This window comes from Danaus plexippus, chromosome 25 (genome assembly GCF_018135715.1).
Source record: "Danaus plexippus chromosome 25, MEX_DaPlex, whole genome shotgun sequence".
NCBI classification, from domain to species: domain Eukaryota; kingdom Metazoa; phylum Arthropoda; class Insecta; order Lepidoptera; family Nymphalidae; genus Danaus; species Danaus plexippus.
Genome location: NC_083553.1, coordinates 5,132,543 through 5,155,020, shown reverse-complemented (window position 1 = coordinate 5,155,020; position 22,478 = coordinate 5,132,543). Strand labels below are relative to the sequence as shown.

Below are 22,478 nucleotides of genomic sequence, written 5' to 3'. Positions count from 1 at the left end.
AAGTGATGTATTAGTTTTCTAATGTAAATAAAAATTAAACATAAATTTAATTAACTTTAATATAATAATCCTTTTTAGTATTTTTTTGGTTTTTAAATATGTACATCATTATAAATTAATTCTAAGGTTCATCTTTTTACAATTAATTCACTTTAGATATTCGCTAGTATGTATGTATATTTATCTTTTTATTTTATTATTTCAGTAAAAACCTGAACATAGCATCTGTCAATGTCAAGTGAGTTCAACAAAAAAACCTATAAATCATGAATATACATTTTTATAATGTAGGAAATGTATGCATTGTATATATTAATTATTAACACAAACACATGATCCTTTGACTTTGTGTGTAAGTGTAATATTTCATTATTTTAAATTAAATACCCGTAAACATCTTGTATTCAAGTTTATTCTCCGATTTGAAGCTTTGTTTGGGTAAACCAAACGATAGTGGCACGTCGCAGATACATTACAATTGTTGAAATTAAAATTATAGATATACCCACCAACATTAACGACAAACAACGGTAATAAAACTCAAACAAAGTCAAATACCACTTTCCCTACACAACCTTAACAAGGCCACGGTACTCCGGGCGCAATGTATTACACGTTCCCAGTAAAACTAAGCGTCTAGATAAAACCTTCACAAACAAAATAATCTATGACAAATATACGATGATGATCATTTGCCGTGTAATTTCAACATACATTGAGGTGTTGCAATGAAATGTTTTGTTAGAAAACACTTATATTGTGCATTTTATAGCGAGCAACACAATTAGTCCGTCGTGACGCTACAGCTATCTCATCAATGATAATGCGAGGTTTGGCAACGTCGCGTCGCTCACCTGGCGTTTACCTGCGCAGTGTCAACGGGGGGCAAGCGAGTGGCAGTCGCACCGACAATCGGACGGACACGAACGTGTCTAATAATAATTTAAATTTAATATATACATATATATATTTACAAAACTTATCTTTGTTTATCTCAACACGCAGTGGACTAAGTGAAATCTGTGACTGTAACTCCTCAAGCGTATCAGTATTCAGACTGGGAAAGTGACCGTCGGAAGAAATCCGTTTATAGAACATTCGACTTTCGGGTACCGATTCGTGGATCGGCCGAATGTGATGTTAATTCCAGATTTTTACTCACGGTAACCGCTTACGTAGACAGCTAGCGGTAAAACGCCGCCCGCGCCACTGGTTAAATAACCGTCAGGTTTCTAAAGCGACTCCGACCAAACTTGAACGTGAATTCGGGCCCTGGCATCCCGTTAGCGGTTAGAGCATGCGAGTGACTTGTAAGTAAATCGGACGTAGTGTTGTCAGTGCAGTGAGGATAGTACATGGCGAAATGATTAACGGAGGCTGGGTGTGCGCGTTGAATGTCCGTACGGCGGGTCTAGGAGGCGCAGCGCTGGGTTCCGACGAGGAAGAGGTTGTCTATCTAGCCTATGTCGTAATAGACGTGCTCACCAACCAGGTAAGATACAAACCTGTCTATACACGTACGTTCAGGAGTGTAACTTAATAAATAACTTTAACAGCGTTTTCGATTTAAGATAATTTTGAAATTTATAAAAGTTTTATCATAAACGAACTGTTAACGGTATTAATTAAACATCACTGCGTTTATAGTAACCTGTGCTATTAGTAATACTAGTCTCAACCGTGACAATGAATTGAGATGAATAATTTTAATAATTTATTGCTTTGTATACATGACATTTGTGATGTGTATGACTTATTTTTCCTCGTTGTCGTTATGTAATGTATATCATATATATAAGACAGAACATTTCGAATGACCTGTAGTTAGAAGGATGTGACATCTATTCCTTTTACATAGCATTTCATAAGAGATGCACAAGTTTGTATTTCCGCATTCGCTTCGTTAATACAAGACACGAGAAAATCTACTGGAATCGATTTGCTTTTAAGAATATGTTGCAATGTCTCAGTACTAAAGCGATAGCAGTGTCAAGATAAAATTAATTTATTTTAACGTACTGCATCTTATTGTATGGTTTGTTATTTAAATGAGGTTGTAATACGAGTAATACTTCTTGGTTGATTTTTTTTTTTTTTTTTTTTATTATTTTATAATTAAAAATTTCGAATTATCCAGAACGTTGAATTCTTTAGTTTTGTCTATTGTGGTGTTATATATAAGCTTTGTTATTAACGTGAAAGTGTTTTTTATTGTAATAAAATAATAATAAAAATACGATAAATGTTAAACGCTTGTTAGATGATTTGCAAATTTTGCGTGTTGTGTACAAACTGAATGGAAAGTATGCCAAGTTAATGCAATATAGGCACGTGTGTATGAAATAATATATTTGCAGTTTAAAAAAAAAAACTACGATTGGCGTGAAATAAAACATTTGAAATAAAAAAAATATGCACTGTTAGTATTAAAATTTTATTCAGTATTCCGTAGTATATTCGAAAGCTTTACGTGAAATATTTCCAATAGTTCAGATAATTGGTAATTTTATATTTGATGTCTATTTAACCGATTTCAAGCGTATCTAGTATTTTGTGGTTTCAGCACATGGGAAAACTTTATCTTATATCCGATTATTGATAACGTATAGTGATAGTTGTTAATATACCTACGAAAGTGTAGATATATCAATGTTGTTCCAAATTTTTCAATGAAATGTAAATATAGAGTTGTTCTTAATATTTGTATAATTAAATCCGGGCCAAATCTTATTTATTTCCTACGAATAATTCTAATAACTAAACTCGTTTTTTGGCGAAACTATTTTGTATTAACTCTACGGCGCTGGCCCACGGAGGCTATTAATTTAAAAAAAAAATATGCTTGTATTTAATTCGTTGGAAATTTCCCAATTTTTAATATATCGTCGTTTTATTGTTAAATTTATACAGATATTTTAACGCGTCTCGTTTACAACATGGCGGTGTAAACATCAAAAATGTTATTTGAAATGAAAACGAGTGATAAGTAGTAATTAATAATAAGTTAATAAAAGCGGAAAAAATTCCGATTAACCTGAAATTACACTTATTTCTTTTTATATAAATACATATTTCATGTTTTATCAAATATAAAAAAAAAATGGCGGCTCATTTATTTCCTACAATCTGATGTACAATAGAGATCTTTTATTATAATTACAGATGGAAATGTTATTTTGTTTTCTTACCTTGTAGAAATTATATTACATTTATTTTTACTACCTCTTGTGCACGGTTTTGTTTGTTAGTAGCTCGCTATCGTTTTCGCTATATAAAATTTTGTGTTATTTTTTAGTTTCCGTACAAATTCCAACCCGATAGGTGTATCCTAATAATATATATCAAACATTATATCGTCAAAACGCACGGACAGATGTACGTACATATACATATTTTTAAGTTTTTGTTTCAACTATAGTAATAAAGGATTTTAAAATTATTTATATGTATATGTCTTTTACCATAATTAAAACAAGTTTCATATATCTGAATTTATTCTATGACGTAATTCGCGGTTCAATGACCTGTTTGATGTAATTTCGGCAAGTTTTTAAATATAATACAGTCTCGTTATAACGCAAGCTTGAAATGATATGGCAAAACAAATAACGAAATAAACATACGTGCTTCAGATAGTGTAAGTACATAAATATATCTATGTGCATAGCTGTTGCCCGCGGTTCTGCCCGGCTATATATAAAACGCGCTGATATACATGTCAACGTTATTATGAGGTTTAATTCCATTTTTCGAGGATCCCTTCATCAGATCCTGATTTGGTGACAGCGGAACTACCTGATGACAATTTTGTAAAACCTTTAATTGGTTAAGCCTTTAGTAGCTTAAGTTACTCGACACAACCTGGACGGTACATCCGTTCTGGTGATTACGCGGAACAAACGCATGTACACACAAAATATAATGCATACAGTTTGACACGTGTTTAATGTAAAGGTGTGATTTTGAAATGACAAACAAACAGATAATTTAATTTTATTATTGTTGTGAATATAACCGACATAATATCCTCTAAAATATAAATCTTTATAATACTAGTGTTTGACTTCGAAGCCGTTTGAACATGATGCGATCAGGGAGAAATGTCCAGTATTCAAACAGTACATATAGTAACCTACGTCGCAGCCTTTTTATTTTTAATAACCCACACACCGACTGCAGCGCCATCTTCCGGGATGATTTGTGAATTTAAACCATCTGTTGCGCCACACAAATGCATACAAAAATTCATACAAATCAGTCCAGCCGTTTATGAGTACAGTGACATACACACGTACAGTAGTATATATATATATGTGTGTGTGTGTGTCTATATATATCAAACTATATATATATATAGTTTGTGAGCTGTGCTAAGCTTATTTTATATTGTAAGTGGTCGTCACTAGTTCCATTATTATGTAAACTAGTTCTTAACCTGTTTAATTAACTTATGACTTTGATTTGAATTGCTTTTAATATCCAATGTAGTGTTATTACGCAAATCACACCGAGACCTTCTGTACGAGTATAATGAGTAGACTTCAATGTACAAAAAAAATACGGAAAGCCAGTCTCTGCAGGCTACATACATTAAGGAGGGATGTTAAAATGATGTAAATTAATAAATATATTAAATGTAATAATAAAATGAAAATACAGGGTGTTTCATTGCACATAAATGTTTCGTGTATTAAGTGTGAAAGAGTAACACACAGACGCGCACACACACACATACAATATCACTTTTGTATACTGCATATATTAATATGTAGTTTTTATATAAGTACGTCATCAATTGAATTGATGGAGGCAAAAACATTAAATTATTTATATATTTAGAATTAATAATGGATATAAAAAATATCTTTCTATTTATAGTATAGTAATTCAATACATTGTTTTGATGTTTCACTATACGTAATAAATGAGGTGAATCCTAATATATCTTTAATGACGTCATATTAAATCAAAAGAAAAACTATATTACAAGTAAAATACATTATTTAATAGTAGAAATATTTATTTTTAACCAATTTCTATATTATTAGAATTAATTGTATATAATCTTTTGTATAGTTGCAAATATTAAAGGATCTTGTCAATAGTTTCGTAACGTTATACTTCACACCTAGCGTTTTTAGTTTTTGTAATAAACAAATAATACTACTGTAATAACTGAAGATGCTTCGTAAGTAGTGTGACGATGGACACACCACCACACCGCAGGACCTCGTGACAACGTAAGCGCATTCTGCCGGCATCCAGAGCGGTACGCCAGAAAATTAAGAAATCGATAGCGGTAGATCATAAATAACAAGGACCAACTGACAGACATTCACACCTCGTCTGCCCGTGATCACGGTTGCTGAAAAGTAACCGAAACGTCGGGACTATGTAGTTTTTTTACAAAAATAAATCACGCGTAGTTTATCCGAAAAATATTAGTTTCATTTAAATTGACGATGTGTTTTATATTATCGATAAGCGTTCAAACCAGTCCTATAATCACTCACGGCACCCAGCAACCAGCTCGGAGACCAGACCTGAAGGCTTTAGGACATTAAAACATATCCAACAGATCTTGATATCTTCGCTTCTGTGATCCTTGTGTTACATAATGTATGAATGTTGTAGATCGCAAAGCAATCAGGAAAATTAATGGTAAGCTGCAGTTATGAGGACAAATAGGGAGTGGTAACCATCTAAAAAGATCGTCAACTCGAGTCGCGTTCAATTTCACAGATTGGTGATGGTTTATGAGGAAGCCGAGGCGTGTTTTCCGGAGCTGAGGCAGTGATTTACATTTTACAGATATATTATAAATATATATATTAACTTATATGAAACTGAACAACTAGAATAAGAAAATTGTTTAATTTCTACACCATATTAAAAGATCGACATTGAAATTTAAAAGTTTGTCTATAAAAACAAAAGTTTAATTATAAATATTTTAAATGTACGACATCCAGAAATATCACGTTTAAAAATCATATACATTCGGGTACGTTGGAAAAGTATCATTTACATGTGAATTATTAATGCTCAACTTATAAAATGATAATCTCATTAATTTGTTGATACAATTATTTGTTTTTCGTCTAATAATTTTATGTAAATTAAAAAATATCTGTGTCCAATCTTTACCCTTACCATAGACGTTTACCGCCAAAAATTTGACAGAAGGCGCTCATGTGGCTGTGTCTCATAACAAATGCACTCCTAAAGATTTTTACACTTAAATGGAACTTTAATTTTTTCATGAACTTAGTTTATCTCGGTAATTTTACAAATACTTTTATCTTTTAATCATTTAGATTAAACTGTAACCAGCGCTATACACTTTGATGGCGGAATGATTGAAATCTTTGCCTTATTCGTGAGCTGGTTTATAAGTAAAAATTTAAAAGTAACATAGACGTGTGTTTCTTTTTAGTCTTAGCGTTTGTTATCTGTATTATTTTTTGCAATTCATTAAGTTCATTAAGCTCTGATCGTTTTATGTTAGTTTGATTTAGACATTTACCGTAAATGTCATAATTACGTCTTTATATCGATATTTTTTTTGTATCATGAGATGTTTGTTCTTTTAGAATTTCGATGACGTTTACAGCTTGACAAACTTAAAATATCATTTAGGCTTGTATATAAATCATTATTTCTTTAAGTTCATATACCTATCTTTTTTTGTAACTCCATATGGCTATAAATTTGTTTTTAATACGATACATTCTCCTAAATAACGCATTTTATAAGTAAATATACATATATAATTATATATAATTAACTATGTTTTGGTTAACAGCAATATTATGTTTGGTCTAAAGATAATAATAGTCTCTTATAGTTTGAGCTGATTTTGTTTTGTTCAATAAAAATATTTTGTTAATTAAAAAATAAAGTGCTCGAAATAAAAAAGAAATACAGACTAAAAATAATTAAGTAATTTTTCAGTTACATCCAACAGACAAACAAAATGATATATTACGAGATAATAAATCGATTTACGTTAAACCTCAGATCCAAAGTACGAAATAACTATGAATTACGGATAATTTAAAAAAAAATTAAAAGGAAAACATGCAACACGTAAACTATAAATCTTAAATAGAGTTCAAAACAGAAATAAACCCTAACGGATGAAGTTAGAGCACAGAATCCATTAACTAGCCAATATTGAGATGTTCTTTGTTATTTTGCACTTATCTCAGCAAGAAGTTTTTATGTGTTTTCAATAGTTTGACATTACACGTGACGGATACGACACGACCTAGTTTTGTTGGTTACGATAGTTTCCAAATCGTATTATCATTAAATCTATTCGTTTATTCAAACTATATCGTATTGAAATGGTAAAGGTTAACTGTTTGGTATCCCGTGGATATTGTTATGGTTTGTTCATGTGTGTTACAGTTGAAGCGAATGACTGACATTTTATTTCTTAAAAAAAAAAATTCGTGTGACTGCCAAAAACAAAAAATTAACGGATTCCTAAATTTTAAACAGATTTAAATATAGAATAGAATAATATATGATAATTAATCTCGATTATTATATGTAAAGATGAACGTGATGTTATACATGACGTAACGTATTTCGTGAAAGGAAGGCCTTGGTGTTCTGTCGATGTGAAAAGTTTCTCTTATATGGAAAGCGGAACCCGCACAAGCTTGTACGGCACATAGCTTTCCATACTACCGAATTATACGCCGATATAACTCTACATATACGAAAAATTATCTTTAATATTCTCAATAAAGGTTGAGGTTATGATTTTAGTCTCTGGTTCTCAAGAATGGTTTGGTTAGTCTATGGTTTTCTGTCAATGAAGTGTTTGAAGGATTGTGATTTACATGTGAGTTATGTGATCTGATTGAATATCGATAACAAACAATAAAGTTACGAAGAAATGGCTACAGTAAAGGTTTTTAAAAGTTATGCTCCTGGTAAAGGGGTCCACAGTGTCCGGCAACCACTTAACACATGTACAGTTAGTCCAAGTTTGCATTATAACTACATACAAAGCGTTAAGCGTTTTTCATTCATAAATCCTTATAGATGCGGTACTAATGTCGGTTATGGAATAAGAAACGGGGAACGCTTCGTGTGCAGTTTGATGAAGTTAACTTGGACTAAGCATACGAGCGAGCCGGACTCAGGTTCGCCAGTGAGGTGTAATTAAAACATTATAATGAGAACTGTTAGTGTATCAGTCAAAACTTTTATTCTTCATTTTCTGTGTAATAGGCGGAATCAGCTCCGACATCTCAAATAAACTGGTATCATATCCTTTAGTCATCCTCGTGGAAGACACCATGACCTGATGACATCTCCCAATAAAAGTTAAATCTCTAACGAATCAAGAATACTTATTATTATTCTGTAAAATACTTTAAATTCGTTTCAAAACAATTATATCCATGTATATATACAAAGTTGCTCGCTTTTATAAATTTGGTCTAAGAATATGGTTCACAGAGAAACGAATGTGTTCCTAATATATAAACGTCGTTGAAAATACAGCGACATCTATTATCAATACGAGGCTTCACACAGAATGTCTACTACGATGTATTAGTCCGAACTACAAGGAGTATAGCTATGGATTATGTCCTATATACTAATCTGTTATGAGAATTGTACTTTTGTTTAGTTTCATCGAAATCGATTCAGTGGTTATTACTTGAAATAGTAACAAAAAATCTCAGTCAGCTGCTATAGTAGGTGCATATTCTACTAAACACGTATATGACACATGTATAAATAGAATTAAGTTTTGCGGTGATATAAAAAAAAAATTTGACCGTTTGGTCTACCAAATAAATTTAAGTCTTAGTCTAAGAAGATTAATGAAAATGAGAGAAGACTGAAGAATGAAACGATAAAAAAATAATGGCATTAAATATTAATTTTTATAATGCCATCAATTATCGGAAGGTTAAAGATCTTACAGCAGTAATAAAGCAGAAGTAGGTTTTTTTAATAGTCGTCTTAGTCGTTAGGCTGTCAGGGACTGTGTCGACATTATAAACAATTATACAGTTAAATGGAACTCGAGGAAGGTGAGCTCCGTGCTTACTCCGAGTTCCCTATCACAACAGACGCAGCGTTAGCAGTTTCACATTCAAAAATCTTAACATAGTATTAACGTAGGTCATTTGATGAGAAACGAGAAAGGCTTAGTGTGTAGCGATGAAAACTAGGACTAATGGTGAAGTCAGAGTTAGGTTTTCGTGACAAAATAGATATATGACAAAACATAATGTTCTTATTTTATATATATTTGTAATTTTTGATAAATTCTTTCATCCATAATCTATGATTTCGTTTGACTGGGACATTTTTTTTTTTTATATTCATCTTTAAATCGAATAAAATGTTTCCTATAAAACCTTAACGCTATGAATTTTATTCACAATGAGTTTTATAAAAGTTATTGATTCGTAATAACGAGAACTAATAATTATTTTTATGTATCAAGCTGTAAAAATTTCTCTTCCGTAACGAATGCCATTCGAAGTGAATCGGGTGATCTGAGTAACTAGAAGCATTCGTTAAGTTTGAGTTCAGTTAAATTTAACTCTGAGATCATTTATGTAATGACATATGACAAGGTGTAGAGAAAATACACCTACTTAAAACATGCTTAGTGTACTTATTATTATGTGGATATCAATTTTAAATAAAACTCATATTTTCGGATTAACTACGCAGTTTACTACTTACAGCAAATTTGCTGCAAAGCAAACGAAACGTCGGGAGTATGTACTTACTACCTAATAACAAATAACGCGTAGTAATCCGAAAATATTAGTTTTATTTAAATTATTACTCGCGAAAGCCTTAGATCTGATTTTTAATTCTATAGTAGTGTACATTTATACCTTAATGCTGCTAGTTTAATTTTAAATACAAAAGCCAGACTTCTATTTATCATTGCTATCGTAACTAAAGTTAATAGTTTTTGATATCCTTACTACTGGTTTGTATCGATAAACCATAAAATTTGCAACTAGGAACGATGTGAGGAACTTGTGGTAAGAAAGGAAATCAGCCGAATGACTCCTAACAATAAAATGTCCTAATGTCGTCGTATGTATTAATAAATTATTAAGTTGTATCATTCAATTAATTAAAATCTTTGGTTCGATTATGTTAATATAGTTCATTTTATATATATATATATAGATTTTAAGATGTTAAGACGAATTAGTTATGTCTAATTTATTTCCTGATAACCTAGTTTTTATGACCGAACCTATATTGTGTATCTATATCATAATATTTTTGAAGTTCAATGTCGCTACTATGTGGAATCTTATAAATAATTTTGTAGTTCAAACTTACGCGGCCAATAAAAGCTTAAAGCTCATACGACAGCTCATGTAAGGGTAAGAACATTTGTAATAAAAGATTTTTTGGTCCATCTAAAATCACGAGGTTCGTGAAAACTTTACAACAAATTCTCGATTTATATGTAATAAAGAACAAACATACATACCTACATTGTAAACTATAACCGTTATAATAATTTTTTCACTTGCATAACTTAATACTTGTATTAAAATAGAAATACATAGTTCGTAAAGGACGCAGGATGCTTTACAGAGTCAAGTCAGGGCACGACAGCTTCTTTATCATAGCGACTGGAACAGAACCCTGCTCGGGTTAACGAATCATTCACTGTGTATAGTATATTTTAATTTACTTACCTTATGTATCCTTAAGGTATTATTTGACGCGTTATGTGTTAGCCCATTGATATATATTTTACAGCTGTCCATCGATCTCTCAGACAAACAAGACATTTGTAACTACGTCGGTATGTTTGTGCATGGTTTTGTAATTTTTTATATTTTTATTTTTGTCGCTTGTCGTATCTGTAGGTAATACATAATCATATTAGGTACATGTTGTATATGTAGATACCTCGATTTTTTACAATATTTTAATTCTTGTTTTATACAAGAAAGCAGTGACAAAAGAACTTAAATTTAAAGTAAATTCAAAAAATTATATCACTAATATCGCAAAAGGTATACAAAGTTAATATCTCGGTAAGATCTAAACAATGCGCTTACCAAAGGTCTGCATGGTCACACTAAATACGTAGCGTAAACAGTTTTTGAATGAGTTACAGGAACAGCTTATATATGATGTAAATCTTTTGAAAATTGTTTCGTATAGACGTAAGAGTTTTTCAACTCGTCCTCAGACTGGGAAAGTGATTAAAACATCCGATAAAACGAGTCGCTTACTTTAAATACAGTTTTATATGCTTATTGAAATTGTATTAAATTTAAGTTATCTATACTGAGAGTATTTTTGTTCATATCTAGTTAAACATGAACTAGTAGACACGACTTCAGCTACATGAGTATAAATCATTTAAACTATTGTTGTAACAATGTACCTGGACTTTGTAATTTTATATTATAAAAGGCATCGTTGGTAGCAATTAAAATAATATTTTTGTGACACTGTAATGTGAACGTGTGTTTGTCTGTTTGAGTGTATCGTATAAAAAATTTCAAGATGACAAAAATATACGCGTCTCTCTCATATTTTTAACAGTATAATCAATTTAATTATAATATCGTCTTTGTGTTGTGATTCTTCATTATACATTTCCTGGAAAATATTGTAACGCGGACGGACGCCAAACAATGATTATTGACTAGTTTATTTTATAATAATGAATCATTTAATTGGTCATTCTTGATTTTTATGCACAGCTTTATAGCGCGGTTAGATGATTATTAAAAATTATTTACGACAATCATTTTAACATTACTCGTTTGAATTCTATAGACGATTTTACTGTCTGCATTACCACTAGTCTATATCGTCAAACGGAACACTGACAGTTACTAGTTTATTAAAACATTCTTTGATGTTGTATACGATGATTTATTAATATAAAATTGAATACTGTCATATGCTCAGTTTGCATATCAATCAAGGTGAAGGAGATCTATAAGAATAATCGTCGTTTAGGATAACAGTCGTAACAGACTGACAGACATCTATATTTTTTAATAATAACTGCAGTGAATATTAATATGTATGTTTGTCATTCACATAGACATTTTTAACCACCGGAATAGTTTTGTTCAGTGTTGCAGCATACAGAAATTAGTTAAATAATAACCTACCTTAAAAATATGATGAAGTAAATATTATATTATGTTATTTGCCAACCTCACTATTGACAGAACTGTGTTCGTTAATGAACGTATTAAAATGGCAAACCCAATATGATACGTAGATTTCAAAGCTGTGAAGGTATATTCAAAGGAAATCATAAACTGACTTCGGGTTTCCTTATTTTTTTATAACACAAATCTAATGTTTGTAAACAGATAAATGCAAATAGTGTTTCCACATGAAAAAGTTTAAATAAAAATGTTGCCAGCCTTTAATATTCAAGGAACCGGATAACACGGAACTAGTAAGGCTAAATTTAATTTATAATTTTTTTCTAGAGTTAATTTGTCAGAATTACAGGGATTTTATTATTTATGAGGGAAAAAAATATGTCGATATCAACGTGGCCGTTATAAATGAAACCGGTTTTGGGCGTCTTTACCAACGTTGTGTGTGATGAGAGAAAAAATCTTTCTCGTTTACTCCATAGCTAGTTAATTGGAGTTTTCTCTCTGTATATATAAAAAATATTCTAATATAAAACCTCATTAGTGTATATAATATTCACATAAAACTACTCGGTTCATGTAATTTGATAAAAATAATAAAATTATTAATAACATTATAAAATGTTTGTTCGTCTGTACCTACCTACGTTTGAATTAAATAATAGTTATTAAACAATATTCCTCAAGGTAATAACGAGATGTGTTTAAAATTCGTTAATCAACTCGTAATTAGAGAAAAAAAATATCGTTGTTACCTTGTGATAAAGATATTTGTATGTTTTTTTTTAAATAAATAAATAGTTTGGCGATTCAGCAATGTTAGTTTGGAATTATTTAATATATTTGTTTATAGATTAGACAGACGGAGGCTGCCGTTTGAATGACATATATATATGAGATAAACATTTTAATATATATAAAAAATAGTTCTTGTCTGCGACATCGTCTGCTTCAGATTCACATTTAGAAATGTACAGCTGACCCTGCAAACTCTGTTCCGCTTAGCAATAAGTAAGTCGATTTTAGATTTCCTTAAGTTAATTTTTGTCTCGTTTCGATCTAAAGGGATGAAAAGTATGTCTCCTGACCCGAAGCTTAAACTAATAAATAAGAGAGATTTTCTATAGACTTGATCTAATTTTCAGAATTCCAGACATCAATCCATCAAACAACGAACTTTGGCGGAATGTTGGATATATATTATATTAAATAATACTGTAAATACCGTAAGATTTATAAAATACTGTAACGATACAGGACGTCAAAATGACAGCGCCAAAGACAACCGGTCGGATATATATGTTTTTTTAATTTTGTTCGTCAACTACGACGAGGACTCGCACGAAGTGTGGACCGCGGAGGTCTAAAGAGTTGTCAGATAACTTTTACGAAATCCCTTCGCCTTGGTTACGTGGAAAAAAAAACTAGCTTCGGCAGCATAATGTTGCTTGTTGACATATAAATTAAAGTTCTTTAGTGGTCTCAAATATGCTAAAAATCATTTCATAGGCATGTTTTTAATGTTATCTTTACAGCGGCTGATCTTCGATTAATCATATTATCTTTATGTTTGCACGATCAGGTAACGTGAAGTAATTTCAGCAAAAAAATATTATCCCAATATATGCATTGATCTTAAACTTCCAGGGAGATGAATTGTAATAACTTAGGACTTAGAATAGCGTATATCTGAAATGAAAGTAAATTAATACATAGTAATACCTAAATATTTGGTTAAGCGAGCTGTGGTCACGTACACACGGACATTAAACACATTCTGAAGAAACTTTCTCTACGAAAGTATAAGACGACATACGTAGACTCTTTTTATTATGCCTGTACACTGCTCTGTACTCAATTAATTATTTAGAATGGAAATAAAAACTGATTTATGATTTGTATGAATTCAATTCAGAAAGATTTTCGTTTATACTTAAGGGTACAGACACACGCGCTCTTGTATCGTTTGACGATCAAGCTGACTGAATTTCTGTAGAACATGTATATCTTAGGTCACAGTATTTTGGTCCTTCAATGGACGGACGTATATAGTAATATATATAAAACGATAACTAACATAAACCGATGAATATGAAATGTATATTTATCAAAAACAATAACATGTATATATATATATATATACACACACTATTATATGTTTTGTTAATTAAATATAAATTTATTTTTAATATGTCAATTAACTCCAGATGTAGGTGTGAGCTGTCACTGTGTGAATCATTCTGATAACAAAATTTAATAACGGATAAAATTATATCTAACAAATCGAGCTTCATATCCGACTATACGTGACAGTTTTATATATTAAATAGTTATATTGTATGTATGTGTTAAACTCAATCATGTAAATAATAGCCCAGTGACTCTAAAACATTTATATAAAACAGAAAAATATTGTCCCAGAAATCCCGATGGAGTAAAGAGCGAGGGAATGAAAAAAGCTTTATTAATACACATCATTTAATTCTTAAAACAAAGGTCATCTGAGACAAACAAGATTTTTAGTAATATGTTCTGGGAATGAATTAATTCATATGCAATATATTATCACCAATTATTTAAATATAAAATAATTTCATAATATCATATGGCGGACGTATCCAAAATGGCTGAACGATTCCGATGTTGCACAGATTACATAATTATATATAATCTGTGGAGCGGTGGACGGCGAATAGTTTTTATTCAATTTAAAACCGAGCGGTAAACATTGCATCACTGCATATTGACGTTCATACTCCAGACTGTATTGACACATGTGTTACATATTTATTATTTATTAGAATGTATTTGCATGCAATCTATATGACTTATAATATAAACTTGTTATGTTAAATATTGGTTCTATATTGTTTGTGACAAAAAAAGAAGCTGAAAAATGGATTCGTCATTAGTTTTGTGTATTGCATCCGTTGCAAGCGAAAACTTAAATATTTTTTCATGTTTCCTATTCGGGTAATGGGATTATAAGTGGTTATATTACTTTCGGGTCGATTTGATGGGGAAAAAAAATTTACTAAAAATGTATAATAAAAAAACAGTACCGAATTTTACATTCGACTTTTATGTCTTCATTTAAATTTACATTTGACATCTTACAATCAATACATTAAATATAGCTACGTGACATTTAATTTGTCGTTTTTAATGTTATTTATTAAAGTTATTTTGAAGATAATTTATAGCCTGGTTTGTGTTTACCGGGGAGGGTCACGTGATGTAGGTTGTGTTGTATCATTTGGATACATCTATGAATGCTTTCTCCGCTCTTGGCTGGGATTCACATTATCTGGATGGTTGCTATCATATAATATCCTTTCCTTCTGTTTGTCAGGTTTAGGACGTTAAACAAACTGCCTCCGATATGCCAGAGTATGTTTCCATTCTCACACTACATACGAATTGTTTCCTGTTTCTCAATAAATACCGTACGTTAACAATTGAAAACCGGTAAAGCTTATGTAGTGTGAACTTGTAGATATCTCTGAAGGTTTACTTTAATAAGTCAAGTTAATTCATATCAGAATTGCCATAATATTTATTTATAAAGACATGAGTTTTATGAAAAATATTTTCGACGAGCGATTAATAATAAACAACGTTTTTTTTTATCTCGAACTATTATAGTGACGAAAACTGACAAGTTTTTGTTCGTAATTGGCGTATGAATTATATTTTTTGTTAACTCAAGGAAGGATGACCCGTTTTTTATATATTCTCAAGTTATTTTAATGAAATTGAAAGTGTTGTTTCCATTTGCGTCGTTAGATTTTCAACAAAAAATTAATCTTCGTAATACGTCTGTAACACTGTGTCTTCATAATTTGAATAAATGTTTTTTTTTTAATTGATCATGAAGGTTTTAACCATCTTTAAGTTAGTGTCAAAGCGATTCGTCTATCTGCTGTCTTAGTTTCGAGCCGACCGTCCTTGAATTATTCATCCTACATGAATTGTTGAACTTCAAATTTTATTGCAAGACTATTTTTCCTTGGCTTTGAAACTTATGAACTGTCAAAATCAATTAGAAACTTATTTCTTGTTTTTTTTTTTATATATATATTTCATTTATTGTAATAAATTCTATAATATAATGCCAATATAATACGTTAATGAATGTCAACGTCTCTGCCGTTATTGTAAGTACATTAATTATAAACAGGCATAAAATTATATGATTTACGTAAACGCTAATTACGAAACCTTAACCCTTAGCCTGCGCACGGAAAAGTTGTTTTTAAAGACTAATTAAGCGTGTTTTTCTAACAGCTCTAGTGTCAAGGTTGGTATAGAACATGGCGTCTTGCACGTGTTTTGTGATGCTCCTTGAAGTACAGATGCTTTCTACTGTTAAAATAATATATTTTGATGGACACGGAAGAAGATTTAATCCTTAAGCGACTTCTAAATGTATTTACAATTCATTTATGCAATATTTTACTTACATTATCATACAACTTATGGAAGATTGAGACGGTAAGCTCTTTACCTAATACTCTCATGACAAGGCTTCTCTTATAATATGTAATGTAATTTAACATATGATCAAATCTATTCATGTAGGAACAAATATTTCATCATTATTTATATAAAAATGTAAAATTCAAAGCACATAAAGCCTTAGCCTTAGCCAAGCGACCTTAAAAAATACTTTAGTCATTCATAACTCGGATTTACTGTAAGACGAAAGAGGCTTTAAATCATTACATGCTGGCTTATTGTCAGCAATTCACACAAATTGCTGGTCATCAGTTAATATTTCTACAACCAGCTAAGCCTTTGATATTACTAAACAGCTGTTTATTAGTGTTGCCATACACATACAGGATAAAAATAAATTGTATAAAAAAAAGTAGTGTTTTGTTTCAATAAATGCTGATAGTTCAATTGTATAAAGCATATAATTTGTTGATTTTTACTTTGGATAAGACTAACAGAGAAAATATATACACACAAAGAAAAAGCCTAAATGAGTTATTCTATATAGAAGGTTCTAGATTAAAAATATCTAATTGATAGTATAGCATAGGTGCTTTAATTGGAGTCCCCATCATTATAATGAGACCTCTTCAATATATTGTATATTGTAATTAATTCAGTTGTTTACAACTATATAATATACAACTAAAGGGCCCTTACTTGACATATAAATTTAATAATGAAATTATATAAATAATATCCCATGAGCAGATAATATATTTCCACATCTGAAACATGTCTCCCGATATTACTAACACATGTTTATGGAATATTTATTAATAGAAAAAATAAACATACAATAAATGATTTTATAATTTATGTGGAGATAATAGATCATTATATTTAACACAATGGACAGTTAAGTTAGTTTTTTATTTTATTATAAATCATTAAACATTTTTACTTAATCTATGTAACTGGTCGATTTAATTTTTTTATTACTGTGCATTCATATCAGTTATCTTATTTGTTAATATTATATGTATATAAGATTCTCCTCTTGAATTACTCCTTATTCCACCAGCTATCTGCCAGTTTCATGGTGTAGTTTCAGAGATCAGTGGAAACAAACAGACGGAGAGAAAATTTTTTGATGTTACTTTGCCATATGTAAACTATATAATATAAAGCTATTTAACATTACAAATATTGAAAATTTTAATATTGACTTATTTATTAAATAAGTACATTAAAATTTTTATAATTAAGCTTTTTTTATATTAATTTAGGAATATTATAAAATGAACTCTACAAAATATTTATCGTTCCATTAGGATATGCAAAATGTATTTCACAAAGCTAGTAAACTTGTTATGAAATATTTATTAATTAAAAAAAAAATACGACCGTGCCTTCAACCTCGGCTTTTTCAGGAAATGTTTAATGTTGGTATTAATTGTGTGTTGGTATTACTGTTTTGTTTCGTAACATTCAATGTAAGGTGACGGTCGTTTTAAATGAAGGCCTGTTAAAGCATAGTTCGAACAAAGGAGCTAATTATATTAATAAATGTGTTGTTCTTGAGATATCCGCTGAGTATCACCGATACGACGGTAGATGGCGCTGTTCACAAACTATTATACAACTATGGCCGCGAGCTTTTTTTAATGTTTTGAACATATTTTCAGTTGCTCCTGACGTAAACAGTGTTCTATTTCATTATTTTTTTTTGTATTTATATTATTAAGGGGTAAGTAAACATTTCGTGATTCGGTATGATGTTAGTATTTTTTTAATAATTTAACGTAAGTAACAAACTCATGTCGTGACAAAAGAAACGGTTGACTTTGTTTAGCATTTCTTACGATTTGAAACTTCATTTAAATACATCCGAAACCTGAATCGTCACCATAAGTTTGTAGTGTCAGGTCGAACACTGGCATTTTGCAGTTTTACAATCAGAACCATTCGCACATAGTATCAACGTAGCTGGTAGGTATACGAAAGACGGTGAAAACTAGTTTTATTTAGCTCGACAATGCAAAATCGTAAACGTATCGCCTATCTCCTGATTGCCATTATGATATTTAAACTCGGGAATAGATACGAACAAATTTGTAACTAAACTCGATTTATGATATACTTCCTCGAGCCGAATACAGACATAATCATGAAATGAATGACAATATGTTTCAATTAATTTATAGTACTTTATGCAGAATTCTGACCTTGTTACATATAGAAAAATTTAAAACGCACGTGTAATATACAATGTATATAATATGTTAGAGATCGTCTCAAAGTCATTAGACACACACACACACACACACACACACATATATATATGTGAATAATTAAATGATCGAAATTCAATCTGACATAAAGTGAACATTTATAAAAAGTCAAACGTTTACATGACCTCCATTTTGAAGCTTCTTATTAATAAAACACTCGAACACAGCTGATAAGATGATCAAAAACATTTAAGTTCTAACACACGAAGGTTACATTGCACCATCGTTTTAATTCAACATTTAGTTTGACGAGATCGATGTTATGTAACATAGTGTTTTTTTAACATAACATTATGTACAACATACAAACGGATTTAACACCTTTTTGTCCGATACAAACAAAAATAATAATACATCATATCAATGTCAGGATAATATTTTGTATGGACGCACATTTATTTACCTTTAATATTATTTTAAATATATATGTTCATTTCAGTCTTTACTATGACGTTAAAACTTTGTCTGACAGCGAAATGCGTCATCCTTTGACGTTTGACAAATTGGCGCCAAAGACCAAGAGGATCAAGGATTTGACATGTATTTAAAATAAATGCATCTATCTGATATACAACTAGGTGTATATAATTTCTAATTTAAAATTAACCAAAACCATATTATAATTCCCTTACAATTAAATTTTCTTTCATTCAATTATTTCGCCTTTTTGCTATTTTCATCCATCCGAAAAAGTGCACAATATATCCAGCCAATGTCATTCTGTATAATATTCCGCATCGATTATTCAAATGTCACACCGAGAATAAACAATGCCTTGAACAATATCTCGATTCACATAATTCTTAAGTTAATGGTTCTAACTATTTTTTCACACCTAAATCTAATATTAACTTGTTAATAACTCTCCATACATCATATTTACGAAAATATTTCAAAAACGTGGATATAATTAACACCAGGGTTTTTGTTCACCATATTTTTTCTTTTGTTTTGCTTCTTTTTTTTTTTGTTAATACTCGATATGGTTTCGACCATAATGCCACTGTTAAACGGGTAGGTAAGATCTATATCTAGCTATAACCTGATTGACTAAGTAATAAATAATTAAATTGTTGTTTAATGATTGATTTAAACGGTTCCCGTAATAGCAGAGTATCGCAGGAAGTGACTGTACGGTATTGCTTTGTAATTAAATAAGCTGTGTTTTTATTTTTTTCTGAGAATGTAGTAGAATATTTTATTTTCATTTATTCTGTAAATTTGTTTATACGATATTTATGCAGGGTTTGGTTGCTACGCTTATAAAGTTCAGGCCGGTATTGACTTTGGTATTGAATACGTGAATAAATTTACAGTAAACTATTTTATTGATTTATATTTTATAGATTATTTTTACAATCATAAAATTCTATGTTTACACCTATACCTATTTATTAGCAATTCTATTAGATTTATATGATTGTATTTTTATATAATAATTATACACATCTATATTATCTGTTTCGTTAAAGAAAATCTTGAACATAAATATCTATGTAAAAGACACATTCATCTATCAGTTTCGTTTGTAATGCACAAAAAACACGAAAAACAAAGACGATTAAGATAAATAATGCTTATGAAATAAAGTCGAAACGGTATTTGGTTTGCTTCAGCCGTTTTAAAACTTAAACTTCGCAACGAACGGTTTCCCGCCATTGTCATTTGACATTTGACCGCGCGCATGCGCAATGCGTGTCGCGACCCATTACGTAACACACTTTACATACAAAGGGAAAAGAAACATCGGAGGGAATTACTTAAAATTTAACTATTTTTTTGTTAAGTTGCGTTCTGACTCAGTTCATATTACAAATATTTGTGGTACTTAAATAGAAAACGGTTTTGATAAGAAATTTGAGGCATGTCAATTTATTTGATTGGCTATACTGAGAGCGGAAGTAAAAAGAAATATTAGTATCTCTTATTCTGTAACAAAAAAATATTTGTAAACAATTATAAATCGTAACAAATTTCCCATATTATTCCCCATAGATGTGTTTTTATTGAAAAACATTTTTCTTTCATTTAGTAACACGAAAAGCCGTTAATAGCTACGTTTTATGCTTGCGGTTTTTAAAATTGTTACATTACATTTATATGGCCAGACAGACAGACACAAAATTTCATCAAGCCTATAGTTAAATATCTATTACTTTGAAATTATTTTAAATTACATAATAATAATCATAATTTTCCAATATAATATTGTAATCATAAACCGTATATTTTTAAACACAATACATCAATCGACGCATGTTTCATTGTCCTCCATTTTGTAAGCGGTCACCTGATTGGTCATTCCCGCGCATGCGCATTAAATATGTTTTCATTCGCTGGACGTCTGATTTCTGAAATTAGATCTCGTCGGAGTTCCCGTCCCCGTTTGGTTATTCAAATATATTTCATAACATTCACGCCTAGTTCATAAAGTTTATTATATATAGTATAAATATAGTAACTGACAAGATGTCACTTAAATTGTATTTGGTTCTATCATATCTGATGTCCGCTACAAAACAACTGTTCTTTGTGTTTAAGTCACTATAATCATCAGTTAAGTGATTTAACCGTTTGTTTACTCATACGATTGTATTATTTTTATAAGTTTATATTGAGTGGTTTTGGTATAGCGGTAATTGTATTGATTTTGACTAATTTCAAGAATTTTCTTATACGTATCAGTTAAATCTTAATTGAACACAAGACACACACAAGACAATTTTTTAAATCTGTTTTGTGAAGTAAAAGCTGTATGCTGTTGCTAAGATCAGCATATTTTAGCTCAATAACTACTTCAATATTTAGCTTACGTTAAGACACGCTTCCTATGCTGTATTCCCAAGTGTATTATTAGCTCAGTGTACTGTTTTTACTGCTTGTTTCAAGCTACTCGGCCATGACATAATGTTGCCATGATATTAGTTATACTATTTATCTGCACAGTTGATTAAACAATCGTATTTTTTTGTGTCCTAGCATGGGCTTAATAGGGACACCATGAGTTTCAGGCCTTTTAGATAATGTCCTCATTTTACATGCGCTATGGGTGTACGAATTGTCAAAAGCACTAAGTTATAAGGTACTCCAGAGGCGTTCCTTTCCGTAACGGACCGATTAATGTCTAATAATGTAATTATACTCCAATATAGAATTAGTCCCGGTAGTTTTTACTCCTATCATGCTATATCCATGAACATTTATTTGGTTTAAATTTTGTATCACTTCTTTGACATCGAATCAGTACATTTTGAGTCTACTAAATAAAACCTTTTTGGATTCTCAATAAGTGTTGTTATTGTTATATAACGAGATGGCAGCACTAAACTTCTTAGGACTAATATTATCTATGGACTAATATTATGATCTTAGGACTAATATTATCTATGCTTTAAAATTTAAATGTGTGATTATCCTTCTGATTAAACTTAACCACACATATAATAGTTATGATACCGTCATGATAAGCCGTGCTGATGAATATATATAACTTTGAGCTCATTAAAGAGACGAGTGAAAAGGTTCATTGTAGATCACAATTTGGTCTAAGCCTATCTAGTGTATAGCATAGGCAAAAAGTAATGAGGCTCGA

At 30.5% G+C, this 22,478-nt stretch overlaps 1 protein-coding gene across 2 annotated transcripts in view; it reads left to right on the top strand.

Moving 5' to 3' along the window:
* The first annotated feature begins 866 nt into the window (after positions 1–866).
* The window catches only part of LOC116775028 (RNA-binding protein fusilli), a 51,891-nt gene continuing 30,279 nt past the window's right edge, over positions 867–22,478 (top strand). Inside the window, exon 1 of one of the 2 annotated variants that reach the window (XM_032667812.2) lies at positions 867–1,492. In XM_032667812.2, the coding sequence (XP_032523703.2) occupies positions 1,364–1,492 (129 nt within the window). In that variant the 5' untranslated portion in view covers positions 867–1,363. The remainder of the gene's footprint in view (positions 1,493–22,478) is intronic. The other variant, XM_061524722.1, reaches the window with a different exon arrangement.